This window comes from Urocampus carinirostris, chromosome 3 (genome assembly GCF_059441175.1).
Source record: "Urocampus carinirostris isolate Australia breed hairy pipefish chromosome 3, RoL_Ucar_1.0, whole genome shotgun sequence".
Taxonomy (NCBI): Eukaryota; Metazoa; Chordata; class Actinopteri; order Syngnathiformes; family Syngnathidae; genus Urocampus; species Urocampus carinirostris.
In genome coordinates, this window is record NC_142351.1 from 57,656,127 (window position 1) to 57,680,124 (window position 23,998).

Here is a 23,998-nt window from a genome sequence, read left to right on the forward strand (position 1 = left end):
CATCACACAGAGTGACTCAGTTAAAAATTTAGGTGTCATATTTGACCCTGAACTATCCTTTGAGATGCATGTAAAACAAATTACTAGAACTGCCTTCTTCCATCTTCGCAACATTGCTAAAATCCGTTCAATACTGTCTCAGTCTGATGCGGAAACAATAATTCATGCATTTGTTACCTCCCGTCTCGATTACTGCAATGCACTACTCTCCGGTCTCCCGAAGTCCAGAATCAAGTCTCTTCAGCTAGTACAAAATGCCGCAGCGAGGCTCTTAACCAGGACAAAAAAGTACGATCACATAACACCGATTTTGGCTAACCTGCATTGGCTCCCAGTTAGCCAAAGATGTGACTTCAAAGTTCTCTTAGTATTGTACAAAATCATACATGGACTTGCTCCCTCTTATCTTTCAGATCTGATCTGCCACTATGTCCCGGGCCGAAGCCTACGATCTGAGAGTGCTGGTCTTCTGATGATCCCGAGAGCAAAGAAGTCTTCTGCTGGTTCGAGAGCGTTCTCCATCCGGGCACCGGTGCTGTGGAATGCTCTTCCCCCTGAGATTCGATCTGCAACCTCAGTGGAAATGTTTAAATCTAAACTTAAAACTCACTTCTACTCCATTGCATACGAATAACCTACTCCTCTTGTCGGTTGAAAATAGTTTGTGTAATATAGTGTAACAATCTGTGAAGCCCTTTGAGACTCTTCGTGATTTAGGGCTATACAAATAAAAATGACTTGACTTGACTAAAACTGGACAATTTCCCTGGACAGCCACCCTGTCGTGCATCTGTAGATTTCAGCCCTTTAATATGTGTGGTATATAATAATGTCTTTAGCAATTTCTTCCTGTATGCATTGAATCTTCTTAGTAAAGAAGACCATTAAGTCATGAGCAGAGTGCGTCGAACTATGTGCGATAGTCTGTTGCCTTGTAAGCGATGCTACAGTGTCAAAAAGGACTTTGGGATTGTTCTTTTGAGACGCAATCACCTTCGAAATGTAGGCCGATTTTGCAGAGGAAAGGGCCGCTTTATACTTTAACAAGCTGTCACACCAGGTTTGATGGAAAACCTCAAGCTTGGTAGCGCGCCATTTTCTTTCCAATTCCTGCATTCTTGTTTAAGGGTTCTAGTTTCATCAGTAAACCAAGGCGTGCGTCTTTTAGGACGTGATTTTAGCTTTATGGGCGCTATTGAATCCAGGACACTAGTCAGAGTAGTATTGAACTCATTCATGAGTGAGTCAATCGCGCCATTTTATGAAGGAAAGGACGCCGCTGTTCCAGGAAGGAGTTTAAAGAGCTCAGAAACTGTGCCAGTGCTTATATTGCGTCCGCTAAATCCTTCAGCTTTTTTAACACTACATTTAGCTAGTACCTCAAATGTAACTAAATGATCCGAGATAACGGTAGTACACGGTAACACCATAATGTTTGAGGTTAAAATTCCTCGAGTCAGAACCAAGTCTAGCGTGTTTCCATCTTTATGGGTTGGCAAATCAACCAGTTGATTAAAAGCAAATGCATCAATTAGAGACCTAAAAGCAATAATAAGTGAACTGAGTGGGGAGTTCATATGAATGTTAAGGTCCCCCATGATTATAATTTTGTCTGCATAGGTTACTAGTTCAGACAAAAGTTCAGCAAATTCGTCTAAGAAAGTTGTGTTTGGCCCAGGTGCAGGATAGATAGTTATTACATAAATTGACAATAGAGAGGACCGCATCACAAGAGCCTCAAACGCCTTGTAATTATTAGAGGTACGAGGATTAAATTTGAGCGATTTTTCAGAAATGAGCGCGACACCGCCACCCCTTTTCAACGTGCGTGCTACATGGCTACTCGCGTAGTCAGGGGGTGAAGCATAATTTAGCGCTAAATACTCATCCAAGCGTAACCAAGTTTCACAAAGACCCATACAGTTAATTTTATAATCACGAATAATGTTATCAACAAGTAAAGCTTTAGGAGCAAGCGATCTAATATTTAAAAGATCAAATTTTAGCTTTGCTGAATCATTTGACTTAGCTGAAGTCTTTGTAGTCTTTGTAGAGATCGTCAAAAGATGTCGCCGTTGGGGCCGTTCGTGAGCGTTGAGTGTAAAGCGTCGGTTGTCCGGCGAGGAATGAATGGTGGAATTAGTCACATCCTCGCGTCCTTCTTGCTCCTTAGACTTCGCACGCTTCACACATCTACCCGCACGGCAACCACGCTTCTGTTTTCTGTCTTTACGGCGCCGTTGTCGTCGTTTATTAGGAGGAATAGTTGTCCACAAGGATGCCGGATCTCTTTAAAGTTGGCTCGGTATATCATAGGCGGTGTAAAAAGTGCCCGAAAAGTCGAAATTTAGACGCCCACCCAACCGAATGAGTTCGTCCCTACTGTAAGTATTTTTGGCCACACATGTGTCCAAAAATGAAAGCAAAAAAGACAAGAGAACGGCAATAAATAGAAGATTAGCTGGAGAGCAACTAGCTGCAGCATCCATGCGCGCCGCCATGTTGTGACCTGTTCCTATACAGGGGTCCTGTGGAACCTCTCATCCTGCGACGCGGTCAAGATGACCATCATCCGCGACGCTCTGACAACACTGACCAACACGGTGGTCATTCCTCACTCTGGCTGGAGTAGCTTGTCGCATCGCGAGCAACACAAAATCAAGTTCCAGTCTTCCCTCCTGCTACGAAACACCACCGGCTGCCTGAGGTCAGATCCAACATTTACAACAAGTGCGGGTTTTTTTTCTGATTTTGTTGTGGAATAAAAGAGAAAAATAAGATGTATACAGTATGTTAATTGGTGGGATGACACACAAGCCCCAATTATGAGAAGTCAAATGATGCCAAAGCGTTTTCATAGAAATGTATTAATTGTAATCCCTTGTTCATCACGGTAAGTAACAGCCTTATTTTTTCAGTAACAAAATAATCTAACTAATCGTTTTTTTGTTTTCTGTTACTGTTATTGACGGTCAAAAGCGGTGCCTTATGTTGGCTGCAGAACACCAACAGCGGGGTGCCCCCCTTGGGAATTCTGACACCGTTTTTAGTGGCGTGGTTTTCTGCTCCCCAAATTGTTTAGGTCACCTATATCGGATCATGTCCCCTTCAAAATAGCGACTGTCATATGGTTAGATAGCGATTATGAATACAATATTAACTAAGCGCCGTAAGAAATGGCGAAATGGTTAATGCGGCGACAACAGACTTGTGTCGTTAGCAAATGAAATGTCTCTATGAACTGGCTCCCCACCAATCAACAGCCGGTTCCCTTTGGTATGCCTTTTTTACTCTTAGGATTGGTTGAATTGCTGTTCTTGACTTTAAATTTAAAAAAGATTAAAAATTGTTTGGTATTTTATCTTCTTTTTTAGATCTATTAATATTTTCATTTTATTTCCCGTGTTTTTCATTGTTAATGTGTTTATATAAAAATGTTATGTTTATTATTTTTGCTTCTTTTAGCTCTCGCTTTTCCTTTTGTTACTGTAAATGTTTGTGCCTTTCTTTCATTTTTCCCTTTATTTGATAAATTCCCTTTATATTGTTTACTGCTGAGGTTTATTTTATTATATTTTTTACAATTTATTTTTAGTTTGTATGGTGAATCTGTTGCTGATAAGGTGCAATATATATTACAAGGTTCTATAAGACAACTAACTACCCGTCGGTTCTTCTTTATTCAACTAGCTCATATACTGCTCCAAATTTCTAATTGTTTGACAATTTTTTTATGTAAGTGATGGAAAAAGTTTCTTTCCCTGATAAGTAGTTACCTTTGTTATGGAGTAATTCAGTTACTAACTCTTTTTTAAAGAAGTAGTGAGTAACTACAACTAATTACTTTTTTAAAGTAACGTTCCCAACACTGATCACGGTTAATGGATACCATAACTCCCTGGCTATGCAAAAATCCACAAAGTAATCCCCTCCATTTTTAACATACTCTCTGCTGCTGAATAGCTGGCTCAATGGGTGTTGTTCATTTTAAGATGAAAATACGGAAAAAGAGCTCCAAATTTGAGCCTTTGGCCCATGTTCCCAAGAATATTCAACTGGGGATAATTGATCACTCCTTCAACTGTGCATTTCATTTTAGGCGGTCCAAAAAGGCACACCTCCCAAAATAGTGTAATCTTCTGGTCCCAGCAATATAGTATTGGGGATAATCTATCGGAGCACAGATGCAGCTCATTTTAGGCAAAAAAAAGCCGCCAAGGCAGACAAAAATGCGCTCTGCATTTCAGCCATTCAGATTTGGACTTGTGGTGTCTTTCGGATTTTTGTCCTGTTGCATGATCCAAAAGCGCTTGAGTTTGAGGGCACAAACTTTCTCCTTCAGAAAACTAGAATTTATTGTTCTATCAATCACAGCAAGATGTCATGGTCCTAAGGCAGCGATGCAGCTCGAGACTTTTACACTGCCACCACCATGCTTTACTGTTGGCATCATGTTCTTTTTGTCGAATGCTGTGTCATTTTAATGGCAGATGCGACGGGCTGCGCACCTTCCAAAAAGTTCAATTCTTGACTCATCAGTCCAGAAAATGTTTCTCTAAAAGTCTTGAAGAAAATCAAGATGCTATTTGACATATGTTAGACGACTCTTTGTGTTCTTTTGTGACAGCAATTATTTTCGTCTGGTAACTTTCCCATTGATGCCATTTTTGGCCAATGCCTTTCTTTTAGTGGAATCATTAACACTAAGCTGAACTGAGTCCAGGGAGGCCTGCAGTTCCCTTGATGTTTTTCGAGGTACGTTTGTTACCCCTCGGATGAGTCATTAAGAAGATCCTGAAGGAGAACGTCTGGCAATCTGTCCGTGCCCTCAAACTCAAGCTCTCTTGGATCATGCAGCAGGACAACGATACGGAACATACCAGCAAGTCCACCTCCTTAATAGCTCAGACCAGCCAAATTAAGTTTCTGGATTGGAGTGATTTATGTGCCTTAATAAATGGAATCAACATTTCAAAACTGCATTTTGTATTTCTTTGGGTTGTTCCTGTGTTATATTAAAAGTTATTTGATGATCTGAAACCTTTGTTTGTGATAAATATGCAAAAAAAAAAAAAAATCAGGTGTGGGGGGAAATACTTTCTCATGTCACTGTATGTATCAGTCTAAAAAGTGCAATACCATGCATAATATTTAATACTTTTGATTTTGTTTGTGTCAGGAACTTGAGCTCGGCAGGGGAGGAGGCAAGGGGTCAACTACGATGCTGCGAAGGTCTCATAGACTCGCTGCTTCATGTTCTAAAAGCCTGTGTCAATACCTCCGACTATGACAGCAAGGTGATGCAAAACCACACGGCCACACTAATATTAACATTACGTTGTCTTTACGTATTTTACCAAATTTGTCACGCTATGCTTTTTGCACCACATCGCAATAGCCCTTAATCATAAAACATCTTAAAGGAATGCGCAGACCAGCATTTCAAAATCCGTCGATCTGAAACCTATGAGGGCAAGGAAAAGCTTAGCATGAAGACATTTAAAATACCTTGAGAAGGGGCCACACATGAGGTAACCTCCTTCCATCAAGACCAGGCTGCAAGGGCATCAACAAACAATACACATACATTAGAGATAACAACAGAAATCATGCAAAAAGTCCAGATGACAGCAAACAACAGGCTTCCTCCCGCATTCCAAAAACATGCAGATGAAACAGGTTTGAGATTACGTCTGATTTTGATTTTTTTTTTTATTTCCCTTGATAACTGGTTACTTTTGCTGTAGGGTAAAAAAACACAAGTCAACTTTTTTTCCTTATTATTTCTACCAAATAAACCAAAACACGTCACCCAAAATATATTTTTTATGAGTTTATTTTTCAAAAAGAAATTAATTTTATTTTCATATTGTAAATTGTATTTTTGTTAAAGATAAACAGTGTTAGGAACATACTTATTTAAGAATAAGTGTCATTTTTAGAATATTTTGTATATGGACTATTTTTGAGCACATTTGTCTCCATGAGACTGAGTTTGGACACGTATTTTTAAGACAATCATAAAGTACTAAATATATGGCTGTTCAAGACCCCCATAAACATTCGTGAAAGTTTTTCAATTGAGGTATACGTTAGTCGATCAAGTCTTTTCCCCCTTATTCCGGTAAACCTTTTCCTTCACTCAACTCTCGACAGATTGTGGAAAACAGCGTGTGCACGCTGAGGAACCTTTCCTACCGGCTGGAGGTGGAGATGCCATCCTCCCGTCTCCTCGGCAACCAGGAACTGGACACTCTCTTGGGGTTCTCTTCCACAACCAAGGAGTTAGACTACATCTGCTGGGGCAAAAGGAGGCGTGGTAGGAAGAGGACCGACTGGCCAGATGACAAAGTAAGTTGTCCTCATTGGGCGCTCCTTTTTGTAGCTGATTGACGTTGTGAAAAACATAGCACTTCTCTTGTTGCAGTGGGACGGCGTAGGTCCCATTCCGGGCATTTCATCAGCTCTGAAGGGCGCCGAGCTGCTTTGGCACCCGGTGGTGGTCAGGCCCTACCTTAACTTGCTGGCAGAAAGCTCCAACGCCGCCACACTTGAGGGAGCCGCTGGATCGCTGCAGAACCTGTCAGCAGGAAACTGGAAGGTCTGATTGCTATAATTCTGTCAGGGAAAAGGACAATCCAGTCACTCAGATCAATAGAATAAATGGTGGTCCTTTATTAAGGCAATGTTCCATAAACTGAAAATCAGGTGGCAAGGCAACAGTGTCTAGAATACCAGGCTACAATCGTGATCTAAAAAGTAAGAAAAGGTGGCGAACAAGTTTGACACAAAGCCGAAATTCTTAACTGTGAGAGTCAAAGAGCCACACCACGCACTGACCTACCATGACAGACAGACACAAACAAACACACACAATTAAAAACATATTATTTCCAATAACACACTCCTCTCCTTACAATACAACAAGTATTGTTCTTGTGTTGATTTCAAGGAAAGTGTCCACCCTCAATCCACACAAAAAAAACTAAACATGAAACAAGGCAAAGAGCCACAGTATATAGAAAATATGATGAGGAAAATAGCTGCATTCTTATTGGCCAAGAGCCGCATGTGGCTCTAGAGCCGCGTGTTCGCCACCCCTGGGTTAGATCATATGAGACAAACTCACGGCCCGAGGACCACATCTGGCGGGGCGTACAAATATACCTCGCCCGTAACATGATTTTATATACATGTACTATAATGACCTGGCTCTATGACACACTGCTAACTCTTAAACAACAGATCCCACAAAGCAGCGCTTCTGTGCCGACACAAGACTTCCCGAAAATGTTCCTGCATCAATCGGGTTACCTGTAGCCTGATTATCAACTGACAAGAAACACGTCGGCTAGTTAAAAATCAGACTGACAAGTGCATTGATAGTGAGTCTTTAGTTTGAGGAAGCGGAGACGTAACGCCCATGGACGAACTTCTATCTATCACGATGTAATGGAAGGCTAAACGGAGAAAAGCAGGTTGATGTTTCTGTTGCGGGGGCAGCACGGCGGCGCAGTGGTTAGCGCAGGTGCGGCACAGTTCTGATGTCATGAGATCAAACCTCGTGTGTAGAGTTTGCATGTTCTCCACGTGCTTGCTTGGGTTTCCTCCGGGCACTCCGGTTTCCTCCCACATTCTAAAAACATGCATGTTGGTTAATTGGCCGGTCCAAATTGTCCCTAGGTGTGAATGAGCGAGCGAATTGTCTGTCTCTGTGTGCCCTGCGACTGGCTGGCAACCAGTTCAGAGTGTCCCCTGCCCACTGCCTGAAGATAGCTGGGATGGGCTCCAGCACCCCTGCGACCCTACTGAGGATAAGCAGTGCAGATAATGGATGGATGGAGGGATGTTTCTGTTGCTTTGGATTATGTGGATGCTAAACCATTTCAATGGCCAAGCAAAAGGTTGATTCGGAAAACGAATCCTTTTAAAACCGAGGAAGGGCTGAATATTTGTTGACTGACATTGCTGGTAAACCCGTGTGTCTTCTTCGTGGAGCTAATGCTGCTGTAATTAAGGAATTGTATGTAAAACTTCACTCCAAGACAAAACATCAGAGTAAGCTGAAAAACCTGAATGCAGAGCAGAAGATACAGAAAGTTGAAGAGTTAAAGAAGAATGTGAAGATACACTAAATCCCAAAGTAATAAGTAAAAAAATGATTCATAATTCCATTTCTTTTTTTTACATTTTGAATTTGTTCAGTTTTGACAGGAGATATTTTTATGGAGAGCGACGTTATAAATTGTATTTAATGTTAAAGTGTGTTCATTCTGGAATAATATTCCTGACTGTTTGAAATTCATATTTATTAATTTTTTTTTACGTCAAGTTTTAGTGTATTCAGTAAATATTTATCTTGTTCGGCCCGCGACCAAAGGTGTCATTTAAGTTTTCGCCCTCTGTTCAATTGAGTTTGACACCCCTGGGTTAGATGATCCAGTAAACCCAAGCAGTGGAGGCGAGAGTCCCAGACTTCAACATGCGGATCTCGTGATCGGGAAGGGCAAGCAAGGGTTTGATAAAAGTTGATTTAAAAGTGCTTTTAACATGACCAGAAAGACAGCAAACCAGCATAGAGCCAAAAAGGCAGAGTGTATAGATACCAACAAGGGAGAGTTGTGATAGGAGGTAAAATCCTTGGGGAAATCAAGTAAAGGGACAACAACTGTGGGTTGGGAAGTTAGTGAGAGAGATAGAGAAAACAGAGAAACGGGTCCCTACGTGCAAAATTATGACAAAGCCAGGATTACGAGGGTACGATAGGAGCCTCTGAAAAGATATTTCTTTGTTCTTGTCTTGCAGTTTTCAGCCTATATCCGAGCGGCGGTGCGCAAAGAGAAAGGGTTGCCCATCCTTGTGGAGCTTCTGAGGATGGACAACGACCGCGTAGTCTGCTCCGTCGCCACCGCCCTCCGAAACATGGCGCTTGATGGACGCAACAAGGAGCTCATAGGTACCGCCAAATCCTTAATTTACGATACTCTTGACCTACACTTTGTTGTTTCTATGCTTGATAGACAGTAGCCTTTGACAACTTTGTTCCGAATAGAGCTCGTATTTAGAATTTCTCAATCTAAATACGAGCTCTATTCAACCAATGTTCCTCATAGGAAATAACTGAAACACAATTCATTCCTTTCAGGCCTCCCAAAATCATTCAGGTTAATCCGAAAGAGCTATTAAACACATCTCCCTGATCACTAAAATTACATTCAAATAGTACGTGAACACAAAAATACATTGATATAAATAAGATGATATTAATGAAAATGCGTGTTTCGGCTGTGTGAAAGGGAGATGTCTCAAGCACTCGGCCCTCTAGTGGTAGTGTCTGGAAATACTTATAACTTGGATTTTCTTGCCAATGACGGGCAATATTTTTGTTTAAAAGACACTCTAAGAGTATTTCAAACTACCAGTTTACATCACTGTTTGTGTCAGGGACCGATCAATGGTTATCAACTTAAAAGCTGCTACATATTGTCACACTAAGTATTGTAAGCTGATAAAAACGAAAACATCATTTAGCCTTGTGTCATGCTACTTGCATGACAACACCCTGAAAAAGTAGCGTTGCTTTTTGCTTCACTGAAAACCACCATCATCTTCTTCTACTCAGCCAACTAAAGCCCCGCACACACTTAGCGCCAACTTTGAGGAACGCCACTGCCGGTCCTCCTTTCGCTTCTGGCATCAGGTGTACGCAGGCAATGTTTGGACGAAAAAGGCGCAGCGCCAGTGGCGGCGAGTATCAAACATGTTAGATCATTTAGGCGGAGGTTGCCAAGTTCTTCAAATGTGTGGTGTAGCGGGGAAAAGCGCGACTTTATGCATGTGAGCTAAATACAAAACATCGCTGTGACGTCTTTGACCGAAGTTTACTTTTATCCTAGAGCGAGGGTGTCGAAACTTTTCAGAAAGCGAGCCAGATTTGGTTAGCTGAAAACGTGTGAGGGCCGATCATTCAGCCTGGCATTCTTTGAACAGTCTTAAATAAATTCACACTCCGGGAAAGGTTTGCAGCTCTTGGCGATCAGCGTTGCGATATTGTAGCTCACCTGTGAAACATTTTCATTTGACTCACAGGGTTGTGTGAAAAAGTGCTGCTGTGCTGTTCAATTAAGTGCTGCTGTGCTGTTCAGTTAATTTTTTTTGTACAAATGTATTTTATACTGTGGTCAACATCATGAATGACTTAAAAGGGGGGAAAGCACAGCAAACATAAATTAAAATAGTCTGGCTCCCATCAGCCACTTCTAAGAGTCGACTCATAGAGCCGTTTTGTTCGCAAACGACACAAGTTTGTTGACAACAGCACTGGAAAATGTAGGGCTCACACTTTATTCACGACAAAGCCCTCATTAGCCTTTTCTTTTTCGACGCATTAATAAATACTGTATCCGTATTTGCTATCTAGTCATATGTTATTTGCTATTTTGAATGGTAATACGATCTGAAAATACGTGTCATAAAATACTTGGAAGAGAGACGGGAACCACACTAAATTCCCCACGCGTTAGGTGTCAGGTGTGCGTCAAATGCGAATATTGTTTGTCTGATGTTTGTAAAATTGTAATAAATTAGCAAGGTTTTCTCCAACACTATTTTTCTTACATTGGCAGCAAGAGTATTATTCAATGCTGAAAACAGGCTCATCTTCATACTAGAACCTAAATGTCCATGATTTTTCTATAAATCTTTATTTGGAAAAAAATAAAGCAAGCCCTCTTCTTCTACTCTGAAAACAATCATCTCCTTTTTAAACAGCAGGCAATTACAGTTCTCACTACTCCGTGTTTCGTACTTTGCTTTCTCTTGAGGGTAGAAAAATGTTCGGCAATCCATCCATTATCTGCACCGCTTATTCTCAGGTGGGTCACTGGAGTGCTGGATCCCATTACAGCTATCTTTGGGGACACCCTGAACAGGTTGCCAGCCAGTCCCAGGGCTCACTGAGACAGACAACTGACTTGCTCATCCATTCACACCTAGGCACAATCTGGACCGCCATATAACCTGACATGCATGTTTTTGGAAATATGGGAGAAAACCGGACTGCCTGGAGGGAGAACATACAAACTCCTCATGGGGGAGGCTGCAGTAGCGGGATTTGAACCCTGAACCCCCACACCGTGGGGCTGCGAGCCCCAGCTGCCCTGCTGCCCCGTTCAGCAATCCCTTAACCCTAATCGCATATTGCTGCAAGCAGGGACAGCAAAGCATGTTTGTATGGTCTGTCTCAAAATAAATTCACAGTTGTGGCCATTATCCATTATCACTGGTTGACTAATGCTGAGCGGAGGGCCCGGCAGAATGCTTTTTTTCCTGTTAGGGCTGCTGAAGTCTGCCATTTGGACCTGCCTAAAAAGAAATGCACTGTTTTTATCACGGTTGCCATGGCGCCCAATGGGGGCCCATGTGGCGCCAGCTGCGGCTCATTGACAGATTGCCTTTCCGTCTTTTGCCTTTCCGTCTTTTTAAGCTAAGTGCTCTCATTTTTCCTTTGTCAGTCCGTCAATGAACCTCTGCCCCGCAAGACGTGGGTTTTGACCCGGTCCTGTTTCCTGTTGGCATTTCCTGCCCGGTATTGTTCCCGTTTATTTTTGTCCTGTTTAATATCGGTTTACAGTTTCGTTCCCGTCTATTTTTGTCCTGTTTATTATTCCCTCCAGTTTTCGTTCCCGTCTAGTTTGTCCTGTTCTTTTTTGATACCTGTCATTATCGATCCTGTCTGTCCCGTCCTGTCCGGTATCAATCCCATCTGTCCGATATCTACTCGGGCAATTGGTGTCAATCTCGTCGGCCTCTTGCTTCCTATCATTTCACGCCAGACTGCTGCCTAATGTGCATGACTCCCCAGTTCCCGTAAAATAAAAGGCTTGTGTGAGAAACGTCACGCGTATGGGTCCAGATCCTGTTCTGGTTCATGACAGTTTTGGGCGCAATCAATTAACCCCAGTCAATTATTGCTGAAAGCGGGGGCCTCAGAGAGCAACTTTGTCATGCGTGGCTGCTCTTTTTTTGTTATAAAATGAACAGCATCTTTCAGCCACAATATATCCTCAGTCAACATTATATTACATTATATATGCAAGCAGGGGCAGGCAGAGCACATGTTAAAAATGGGGCCAGGGCGTGCGGCTTCTCTGCTTATTTAATCCCTTTTCTAGAAATACTTTTTCATCCTCCTGAAAAGAACACATTTTGTAGATATATTTATTGAACATGACAGTGATATATTTCTATGTCTTTTTAAGGAAAGTACGCAATGCGAGACTTGGTCAACCGGCTGCCCGGCGGCAGTCCAACGGTGCTGTCAGACGACACGGTGGCGTCGGTTTGCTGCACCTTGCACGAGGTCACCAGCCGCAACATGGAGAACGCCAAAGCTCTGGCCGACAGCGGTGGCATTGAGAAACTGGTGGATATCAGCAAAGGGCGAGGCAAAGGGTACGATTTGACAGCGGGATACTGTCATGGAGGAGAAATTTAAAGCAAGCATCATGTTTCTGTGTGTGTGTGTGGTCCTGTTTCAGGTACTCCATGAAGGTCATGAAGGCTGCTGCTCAAGTTTTGAACACAATGTGGCAGTACAGAGAGCTGAGGGGTCTCTATAAACAGGTCAGTCTCTTAAGAGAAAAACAACCCTTAACGTTTTGGCAATTAATTCTGTTGGCCAATATTTCTAATATTCCCTGCAAGAAGTAATTTCCAAATCAATAAGCTGGAATTGGCAAGAATTGTGCATAATTTAGTTCCCTTAATTTAAATGAAATGATCTGCATTTTATATAGCGCTTTTCAAGTCAAGACTTCCCAAAGCGCTTTACAGTGTGCTTCACATTTCCTAATAGCGGCCGTGCAGCCATGTAAGGCGCTAACCTGCTCATTGGGGGTATTAGGGGTTCAGTGTCTTACCCAAGGACACTTCGACATGTAACACGGAGGAGCCGGGATTCGAACTGTGATCTCTTGAGCGCTCTACCTCCTGAGCCACTGCTACTTGTTTTTCTCATGACATAAATTAAAGTCCTGTGGAAAAAAAGGCAAGATTGTCTGCGATGCCAGATGGCAGATAGTTATGCCTATTTTAAGGAATATTTTCACCATAAAAATATGTCCTTATTACCTATTCTCTATTTTAAAATAAATATTATTTGAAATTAAAAAACACATCTTATAATAATCTGCCATTTCACATACTTGTGCTAAGTATTCCTATGTTACTCGAAAACCATTTTAAATCATATTCTATCTATCTTTCCTGGTCATATCCCTCGAGAGGGGTGACAGCAAGACAAACACGACCACAATAACAAAGAAAAGAAAAAAAGTCAAAAATATCAAAATAAGAAAAAGTTGTCCAATATTTTTTTCTCATTCAACTAAAAATGTTTTAGAATATAGCAAAATAAAACAGTACCGGGCTTTTTTTCTTTTTCCAATAATATGTGTATTGTTTGTTGATGCCCTTGCAGCCTATTTTTTTCTCATTTAACTTTAAAGCTTAAAGAAGTAGTAAAATAAAGCGTATTAATTCAAGGATTACTCATCAATTATTGTCATTTATTATCGGCCATGCAATATTGTAGGCTAGCCTTTCCCAGTGCCAAATTGTAATAGGATGAACTTCCTGCACTTGAAAGTGTAACGGAATGCATGTCTATACCTCTTTAACCCCAATTTTCTTGCACATTTTAAGGTTTCAAAAAGTTATAAAATAAGAAAAATGTTGTAAATATTTTTTTCTCATTTAACTTTAAAGCTTAAAGAAGTGGTAAAATAAAGCGTATTAATTCAAGGATTACTTATCAATTATTGTCATTTATTATCGGCCATGCAATATTGTAGGCTAGCGTTTCCCAGTGCCAAATTGTAATAGGATGAACTTCCTGCACTTGAAAGTGTAACGGAATGCATGTCTATAGCCCTTTAACCCCAATTTTCTTGCACATTTTAAGGTTTCAAAAAGTTATAAAATAAGAAAAATGTTGTAAATATTTTTTTCTCATGTACTGTATCTAAAAGATTTGTAGGTTTAAAAAGTAGTAAAATAAGAAAAGAGTGGTGCACTATTTTTCCACTTTCACTACAATTTCCCTTTGCTTTCTTGTTTCATTTATATTGTTTTTCTTAGTTTACCATATATTTTCCAACTTACACTGTGTAATACGCCTTACGTATTTGGAATGGGCGTTTATCCAGGACGGCTGGAACTACACTCACTTCGTCACACCCGTGTCCACTCTGGAGCGCGACCGCTACCGTTCGCAGCCTACGCTACCCACAAGCCCCATTCACGCACCCCCCGTCATCCAATCTGGTGAGATAAGCGCACCCTCCTGAGAAAACGGCTACAGTCAACACCTGCTCTTGTTCCTCACCCAGGCGGTAGTGCTACGTCTTCGCCAGCGATGCTCGGGTTCAGGAGGCACAGCTCAAACTACCCCAGAGCGCAGTCATCTATACATCTCGACGCATACTACGGAGATAACGGTTTACACAAGCATCTGTACACGGGTTTGAATGTGATGTTTATAGTTAAACACCCTCAACATAATGAGAGGAGAAATTGATTAATTTTGAGCTGGTAAAGAGAACAAGAGAAGACTGCAACAAACACTTAAGATGGCTGGGGCCAGTTCCAAAGGTCCTCCCCTGAGCCCTCTCGTTTTTATTAAATTATCCGAGACTAAGAAAAGCAAAACAACCCTAAAGGGGGAGAAAATCAAAGAAAAGAAACAGCAGTGACATTGCAAACAGTGTCATGGATTCAAGCAGTGCACAAGCGCTCATTAAAATAACAGGGTCTGTACAGGTGCTTGAAACCCTTGAAAGTTATTGTATTTCATTGTTGTGTTTTCAAGGATTGAAAATGATTAAACTTTAAGTGAAGTGCTTGCAAAAGCTAAAAATTGGTTCCAGGTTTCTTAAAAGTTTGCTCGAAAATGACACCGACACTGCTCTCAGGAGGCTTTGCTTTGCTGTTGCATTTCTTCCCTCGTGATTAATGGCAGCTGGCATTAGTTTGTATGACATTGTCCTATAAAGTGACCCAATGAGTTGCGCCCAAGGGGACAGGGGCACTATGAAAATGTGTATTAGTGCAAGGATTACATATCAATCATTGACATTTATTATCGGCCATGCAAAAATGTAGGCTAACGTTTCCCAGTGCCAAATTGTAATCGGATTAACATTATGCACCTGTAAATGTAAATTTTAAAATGAATGAATTTCTATAGCGCTTTAACCAGTCACTGAAAACCTCCCTAAGCGCTTTACAATGTACTTCACACTTAACCGTTCACACACACTCACACACAGATAGCAAAATAAGTCATGCAAAGCGCTTACCTGCTTATCGGGGTCATGAGAGATTCAGTGTCTTGACTAAGGACACTTGGACATTTCTGACTCGGAGGAGCCAGGAAGCTATCTTGCGACCTCTTGGTTCCAAGCTTTACTTCCTGAGTTGTTGACAGTTTTACTTGTGTTTATTCAGGGTCTGAAAAGAAGACGCCATACTTTATTGGCACGTACAGTTCACAGTCTGGAGATGAGCTTAGGAGGGCCCAGGTAAGAATATACTGTACATACACATTCTGGAAAATAAAATGTATCAATTAAATAATTTTTACCTCATTGCAAAGAATCAAATCATCTCATTAGTTTTAAATATCATTGTTTATTCATTAAAAATTAATCCCTAAAACAAGGATAAAATTTGATTATTTTATTGGTTTTAAAAACAATCTAGCTGTAAAAATTGACTAGTTGTATGTACTTTAACACTTTAAATAGGTTTGACTGTAGTCCCTTGTTTATCACCGTCAATGGGGACCGAGACACTTTGTGGTATGCAAAAATCTTGGTCTAGCCACCCCCCTGGTCTCCACCACTCATATTTTCAACATGCGCTCTAACGGCCCCGAATCACAGCAATAGTTGACAGGGGATAATGGATTGAGTAGTGCTTTTCATTTTAGGCGTAAAGAATTGGAAAAAGAGCCCCGCTCTCGGTAATAGTCGACTGGGGATAATAGATCGTAGCCAAGTCAGTGCAGTTAATTTTAGGCTTCAGTGCCAAGAAGCAAAAAAAAAAAAAACACTCTGTCAGCAATAGTTGACCGGGAAAAATGGACCATGGCTTTAACTGTGCATTTCATTTTAGCCCGTCCAGAATGTAAAGACAAAACTGGCTTCTGCCGGCCCCCGCTCTCGGCATTATGGGATTCAGGATAGTGGATCGTAGCCACACTAATGCAGTTCTTCTTTTTTGTAGAAAGAAGGACCAAAAGAGTCGCAAGGCCCGACAAAAATGCACAAAGTAACCTGGTTTTACAGTAGTTTTTTTTTTTAACCAATTGTTATTTTTAATTTTATAATGCGTTGCAATGTTTCAGGAGACCCCAAACAAAAGTTAAAAGAAGCATTAGGCACCATCACTACCAGCATGAAATCAGCTAGCTGCAAGTTTTTTAAACATGAAACTAGTATCACCATATAAATATCTTGCTCCTCCAGCTCCCGGAGCCATACTACGACGAACCAGAAAGGAAGAACTACAACAGACTGTACCTTTCGTCCCCACAAGATTACGGAATGGAGCAGTACGACGACGAGCCCGTCAACTTGGCGCTGTCCTCGCCTGACGGTTATGCCGGCCAACCACTGCAGTTCAAAAACAACACCAATTATGTGGATTTCTACTCCACCACACGGAGGCCTTCAAACAGGGCCAACACGTTCAGTGGTTCCCCCGACTCCTGGGTGTAAAAATTCAATGTTAGCCTGTGAAAGTCAACGGGTAAAGGGCGCACAGGACCTCTGAGAGATCAGGCCTCAAAATATCGACAAATACAAAACCACATGTTCCTTAGACTAGTCCTAAAATGTGTAGTCGTAAGCTCCTTTCCCTCATTTTGGTCATTTGGAGTCCAAAAACTCAGTGGAAAGTACTTTAAGGAAATCTAGCCTGAGTTTGTTTGTCTCTTGCACTCTTTCTCTGCGGTACAAATTTGCTGTTCTCAAAAAAGTCAATTTTGACCAATTGGGGAGGCGGATTTACCTCACGTCAGTGACTCAGAATTTCAGAGCGGTGTTTCCTCCTCATCTTGAGGCTAAGTCACCTTAAAACTATCATTGGAGATGTGTCAATTGGAAAATAATGAACTCACAGAGGAGAATTTGTCGCATTCGTGTCTGTTGGCCAAAAGTGCAGTATTATCTTAAAATATGTCGGGAAAATATCCATTTGTACAAATACAATGTCAGAGCTGTCATGTTGAATTGTCGTATTCAATCTGTAAAACTTTTTATGTGACAAACTGAGGAAGACTTTTATATTATTTATGTATTATTTATTATTTACCTGTGACATGACCAAGCCAATAAGCTGTCTGCCTGTCCAAAATATCTTATGAAGATTACGTAAAATGTCACAAACAGAAATAGTACATATGAGTAGTAAAAAAAATGTCACAAAACGATGTAATAAAATAATTGAAACCATGCACTGAATCAATTGCTATGATGCTTCAGCTAAGCCCACAATTTTATTTTCCGCTGATAATGAATAGTGTGTCAGTATGTTCAGAAACCTTCCGAATAACTAATAAATACAGTAATCAGTAGTAGTACACCACAACCAGTTTGAGGACTAGAGGAAAAAGCCAGCCTGACCCGACCCAACCCGGGGGTATAAAAGCCTGAACAACCAATAACATGATTTGAGGGACTGAGCCAGAAGTAAACCCAAATCTTCATATTTAATTTGTTAGGAGGGACGCCTGCCTTCTGTTTCCCACAGTGCTGCTTATCAATGTATGCGCCGAACCGCGGCAAATTTTTTGGTGATTGGAAGGGTGATTTTGGCAGTCTGGTGGGGTTCGGGCTAGGTTCATGTCGGACCCAAGATCTTACCTCTAGTTGGGACTAAAGTGTTACAAAAGGGAAATTACTTTTCTCAGTAAAGAATGCTGTAACGCGTTGTTACCAAAATTTTCTGACTCTACTGTTACTATGTGGTGCAATACTCAACTACCTTATAAATGCAGATCATGAATTATAGTGTTCTTAGATTGTAGAGTACTCTTGCTTCACTCACGTTGTCACATACACACCTCAATTCGCTAAGATTGTGATTAAATGGATGTTTTAATTACCTACAAAAAACAACTGAATACACCTATTGTGGCGCAGTCTGAAGTGCAGAGCATGCTGTATTTCTCCTCATGTTGATATTCTCCCCTATATATATATATATATATATATATATATATATATATATATATATAGAAGAAAATAAGTATTTGAACACCTTGCCATTTCACTATTTCTCCCGTTTGCAAATAAGTAATTCTGACCCTTAAATACCCGTTGTCAGCCCATTAGAGGTCCACCTGCACTCCATGTATCATCATGAATCAGATGCACCTGTTTGGGGTCGTTAACTGCATAAAGACACCTGACCACCCCATACAATTAGTAAGACTTTAACTTGTAACATGGAGAAGAATAAAGTGCTGTCCAAAGACACCAGATACAAAAAATGTACACCTTCACAAGGCTGGAAAGGGCTACGAAGCAATCGCCAATCAGTTTGGTGAAAAAAGGTCCACTGTTGGAGCAAAGATTAGAAAAAGGAAGAAGCTAAACATGACAGTCAATCTAAATCGGAGTGGAGCCCCATGCAAGATATCACCTCGTGGGGTCTCAATGATTCTAAGAAAGGTGAGGAATAAGGTCAAAGATCTAAAGAGAGTTTGGAAGTAAAGTGTAAACACAATTGGATCCAACTTGACATCTATAATGTATATACAATCTTAGGACTTACAAAATACATTATCATAAGGATAGTTAAAATGAGAAGACAGTATTGGTCCCGAGACACTAGTTTTGAGCCGATCCATGCGCTTCCTCAGTAACTATATATTTGATGTTTGGATCGATCTGTCCACCCTTAATTTACATCTTCTTCTATTGTTTGCTTGTAAAGGCACAAAAAGTCCATTGTACCTTTAAAGCCTCAATTAATTTTTTTTTTTTAAAAAAACAATAATAATGACACAAACAATAACACAATTCCATTTATTATTCGAAATGAACAAATAGACTTTCGGTTTCAAGTTTGTTTGTTTTTTTCTTTTTATAAGTTGTGCCCCAATTGAACTGATCTGACGGCTGTAAAGTGTGATAACACGTCACAGATTAAATACCTGAAGGTCTTGCCATAAAAGTCACTCAAAGCTGCCACTTCAGTTTCTTTTTCGGTTGCTTTGGACTACATCACATCTTCTGTGAGTTCAGCCTCTTTAGCTTTGACATATTCCAGAAAATAGCTCTTTTTGTCACCATGGCGACAGCGATTAGCCCCAAAGATGATTTCCAAATGCCAGAGAAAGTGTGGGTGGGCCGACAACGCACGCCCGACACGGACTTTTCCAGGTGGGGGATTGAAGAAATGTGCCAGTACCTGCAAGCTGAAAAGCTTGAAGAGTGGGAAACTGTCTTTAGAGGTTTGTGTCATTTACATGCCTGTCTGTGTAGCTATGCTGTTAGGCAGAAGGCAGAAAAGCAAGTGGAATAGTTTTGATCAGTGAATAGAATTGAATGGAATAGAATAGGATAGAATAGTCTTTTTTGTCTTCAATATCAACGTTGAGAAACATTGTATGCAATGAGATGGCACTCCAGGGTAAAACATGTAAAAAAAATGAAGGGAAAGTGGTAAAATTGACAGAGGAACACTAAAGTCGAAATGTATTTGAACAAAAGAGAGGAATTTCATGAATAATGTCAAGATGGTTGACAACATTTAACAGAAATTACCCTAAAAGAGCACTCTTATTTGGTTTAAGGTGTTAAATCAGAAATCATAATTGTAACAATTTGGCGAGCCAGCCAGAGATCATCAAAATAAAAAGAATAAAAATATAAATTTAAAGGGCGGCATTGCAGCTGAGTTGCACGTCCCTGGCACAGCTCTGAGGTCATAGGTTCAAATCCAGCTACCAGCCTACCTGTGTGGAGTTTGCCTGCTCTCCCTGAGCTTGCTGGCTGGCAACCAGCTCAGAGTGTCTGAAGACACCTGGGATGGGCTCCAGCTCCCCCGTGACCCTACTGAGGATAAGCGGTGCAGATAATGGATGGATGGATTAAAATTTCTAAATATTAGTCGTAGCCATGCAGGAGAGCAATGTCAAGATGCTCAAATCAGTACTGACTGACCCTGGGACTGATGAGGAGCATTTAGATTTCCTTAAACACTATGAATCTATCAAGACAATGGAACTTGTTGATCCAAAGAATCCGGAAACATGCAAACCAGATATTCTGGAATACAAATATGACATGGCTGTCAAGTCATTTTCTGACTTACTGCCAAACAGACTCTCATCAAAAAGCAAACCAGAAACAGTTGACCTTATTGAGAAAATAATCATTCTGTATACTCCTGCGGTATCTACCACCGCTACCCAGTCTTATCTGACTGATTTGGCACACATAGCTCAACAAACTGGTAAGAACTTTATTGACCTACTGAAAGAAGAGCTTACATCTTTACAGGAAATGACCTTATGGACAATTTAGAGGACTTAGACGTACCAAGACTCCGACCCATCACCACAACAATGTCAGTTGCTAGTAGAAATCTTTGTTCCTACAAGCTGAAAATCTGGGAGAGTCCGAAACTTTTTTTTTGTAGGCTTGTGTCATTGAGATGAATGTCTGCTTTTTGCTTCGAGATTCTATCCAGTGGAAAAAACTGTCACCTATTTTCCTCAGAGCATAAAGTCACAGGTGTCGTGCTGCGATGTATCAAGACCGATGACCTTGAGAAGATGGGCATTACGTAAGTTCTTTTTTTGTACCCAGCGGTGAGTATAAAAAAAGTTTTTAATGAAAATGAATGAAAAGAGCTGAAAAAAGAGAGGTCTTATTTATTTCTGCCCCATTTATTTTGGTCAGCTTTTGAAAAAAATAAAGGCTTCTAGGTGCGCCTTATAGTAGTGAAAAAATGGTAGGTTGTATGGTCACATGACTTATTAGCGCCATGTTCATCAACCTTTTTAGAGCCCATTTTTTTCATCAAAACATCTTGAGGGTCAAAATGTGTAAAATAATCCCTAGCATCAGTTTTCAAGCATAACACTATATCCTGATTAACAGAAGATAATTTAAAAAAGAAAGAAATTTGGACAACAAAGAATAGCTCTATTAACTGGCGCAGAGAAGATTTAAAAGTGTATCTGAAGTTTTAAAACAAAATGAAAATCCTCACGCTACAAACATTTTTGACTGAAAATAAAATCAATAAATGATAAAGCATCAAAACAGATAAACAACATTATTAACGGAAGAGCACAAATTTAAAAGACTGCAAAACAAAAATAAATTAAATAATTAGTGCTGATTTTGTTTTATTTAAAGACATTATAAATGAATCAGCAAGTTTTGCCATTAATAGCTTTACACTGCTTATTAGCGTAGTACATTCGCAATTGCATTTAATAAAAGAAAAACACAAGTTCCCACACCCCCTTTGACGCAGCCTCGCGCCACCAAAAAAACAAAATACAGTACAGTAAGTTCATTTTGCTATTTCAACCTGTTCAGAATGACAGAAGTTATCAAATTAGTGTAGAGTAGGTGTAGAAGTTACTGGCCTGCCTTTGCCCATCAACGCAGCAATCAGAAGGTGAAAGGGTTTTTGCTGTTTTACGGTGACTCTGAAAGTCAAATTATGAATGCTCTACACAACAATGCCTCGTGCTGCATGTATGTTGACAAAAACATCAAATATAACTTGTCTCTGCAACACGGCAGAAGAGTGGTTAGCACATCCACGGCACAGTTCTGAGGTCATGGGATCGAATCCTCCCGTGCAGAGTTTGCACTGTCTCCCTGTGCTTGAGTGGTTTTTCTCCGGGCACGCCGATTTCCTCCCACATTACAAAAACATGCATGTCAGGTTAATTGGCCAAATTGTCCCTAGTTGTGAATGAGCGAGAGAGTTGTCTGTCTCTGTGTGCCCTGCGACTGGCTGGCAACCAGTTCAGGGTGTCCTCTGCCCACTGCCCCGCGACCCTACTGAGGATAAAAAGTGCAGATAATGGATGGATGGATGGATAGATAACTTGTCTCCCTGGTTATTTTACACACTAGCTATATCGTGCAATTAGCTGACACAGCTTTAGTTTTGATCATATTTTGTTCTCCCTGCTCAAAAATGATGGATGTCTTCTCTGCTTATTTCGAATGTACATTAAACTGTTAACTCTAAATCCTTTAATTCTAAATGTATGTATCAAATTAAACATTTATTCAATTTAAACGATACATGTCAGTCATAATCCAATGGCATGTTTTTTGATTGGATTTTTACATTTTAGTCTTCTGTAGCTGTAGTTGTATATCACTGATGAAGATCACTGCTAGAATAGCTTTCCCCAGAAAAAACATTCAGCATATTTTCTACTTCTCTTTTTCCCCTTCTTAAGGTCTGTTGGTGACCGACTGCGGATATTGCGCAGCTTGAGGAAGTTGTGGAGCATAGAAGAGGGCCCACAAACAAATAAGGTTCATCCTCTTACTTATTAATCATGTATTTGTGAAAGGGACAGTGTGTATTGTTAAGCAGCTCCAATGGGTAAAACATTCCTTATAACAACAATCTTGATTTAAACTAAAAAGAAAAATACATAAAACTATCACATAATTGTCCACCAACTTGATGCTACGGGTACCTTCAAAAATCCAAAACCTTGCCCTAAGGCTGGGAAAAAATTAAGATAAAAATGGTTTTGTTTGGTAAATTTGAGTCTCTAGATTCTATTCTTTCTTGGGCCTTTCAGCACTCGTTTTAGTTACACTACGCAATACAGCGACTTCTACAGTAATATACACACTGTCCCTTTAAAGGTGTATGTATTGGACAAAAGGACAGTGTATTTATGTCTTTTAAATCTATATCTGTAAAGTGTTAGGTTTTTGGACAACATCACTTTTTTAAAAGTAATTGAGTCACGCCCTAGATTACTGAAACCAAAAAGGATCACTGTACCTGAAAAAAAGATCACTGTAAGCGGTGCAGATAATGGATGGATCACTGTACCTGAAACTAACTTGAGTTGCAGACTACTGTCTATAATCGCATAGAAGCTGACCCCTTATATCAGCTTTAAAACCGCCAAATGATAAAAGAAATAGAAAAACAGGTGTATGCCACCCTGTGAAAGCAATGATGCATACTAAACATACAATCAGCTGTAAACTATATAAACTGAGTTTAATAAATTCATTAAAATAAAAGTACAATGACAAAGAAAAAGAGATACAAAAAGAAAAAAAAGAATACATTTTACATTTTTACCTTAACACATTAACACTGAAAAGCACAGGGATTAAGATAAAAATAGTGATAAATCTAAAAAAAAAAAAAGATAAAATACAAAACAATTTAACCTATTTGTATGATCAACAAATTAAAAGCCAGCAATACAGTAAGCAAAAAAAATGCATATTGACCAATCGTAAGAAAAAAAGGCATCTCGGGTGGGACCAGCTGTTGATGGATGAGGAGCAGGCTCCCTTTGTTGTCAAGAGATGTTTCGTTAGCAATCAGCACGATTTCTTTTGCCGGAAAACTGGTAAACACTTGGTAATCACTATCTAACTGTATAACAGCCGCTATTTTAAATGGTGACATGATCTGAAAAGACGTAATGTAAACAACTCGGAGAGCAGAAAACCGCGCAGTGCCACTTTTGCGGAGGCACACCGCCGTTGGTGTTCTGCAGCCAAAGTAACGCACCACTTCTTCAGTAACGGTCACGGCTTTGTAACGTCGGAAAAAAATAATCCGGTAGATTACTGAAAAAAATAATTCATAACGGTGTTCTTCCCCACACTGTCAATATTGTATTAGAGTGATTGTTACCTGAGAAAAGTAATTATGTTCATTTGTAACTCTGTCTCTGTGATTATCATTG

At 40.3% G+C, this 23,998-nt stretch overlaps 2 protein-coding genes across 4 annotated transcripts in view; both read left to right on the forward strand.

Annotated features, from left to right (window-relative positions):
- Positions 1-17,516, forward strand: part of LOC148370244 (plakophilin-4-like) — a 65,086-nt gene extending 47,570 nt beyond the window's left edge. For 2 of the 3 annotated variants that reach the window (XM_088332699.1, XM_088332700.1), the window contains exons 12-22: positions 2,524-2,707; positions 5,180-5,297; positions 6,157-6,351; positions 6,428-6,601; positions 8,806-8,956; positions 12,261-12,453; positions 12,540-12,624; positions 14,208-14,325; positions 14,391-14,522; positions 15,508-15,581; positions 16,530-17,516. In XM_088332699.1, coding sequence (XP_088188825.1) covers positions 2,524-2,707; positions 5,180-5,297; positions 6,157-6,351; positions 6,428-6,601; positions 8,806-8,956; positions 12,261-12,453; positions 12,540-12,624; positions 14,208-14,325; positions 14,391-14,522; positions 15,508-15,581; positions 16,530-16,781 — 1,676 coding nt within the window. In that variant the 3' untranslated portion in view covers positions 16,782-17,516. The remainder of the gene's footprint in view (positions 1-2,523; positions 2,708-5,179; positions 5,298-6,156; positions 6,352-6,427; positions 6,602-8,805; positions 8,957-12,260; positions 12,454-12,539; positions 12,625-14,207; positions 14,326-14,390; positions 14,523-15,507; positions 15,582-16,529) is intronic. The other variant, XM_088332701.1, reaches the window with a different exon arrangement.
- Positions 17,517-18,372: 856 nt separating this feature from the next.
- The window catches only part of LOC148370245 (deoxynucleoside triphosphate triphosphohydrolase SAMHD1-like), a 23,186-nt gene continuing 17,560 nt past the window's right edge, over positions 18,373-23,998 (forward strand). Inside the window, exons 1-3 of the mRNA XM_088330088.1 lie at positions 18,373-19,522; positions 20,793-20,859; positions 22,508-22,586. Coding sequence (XP_088186214.1) covers positions 19,360-19,522; positions 20,793-20,859; positions 22,508-22,586 — 309 coding nt within the window. The 5' untranslated portion in view covers positions 18,373-19,359. The remainder of the gene's footprint in view (positions 19,523-20,792; positions 20,860-22,507; positions 22,587-23,998) is intronic.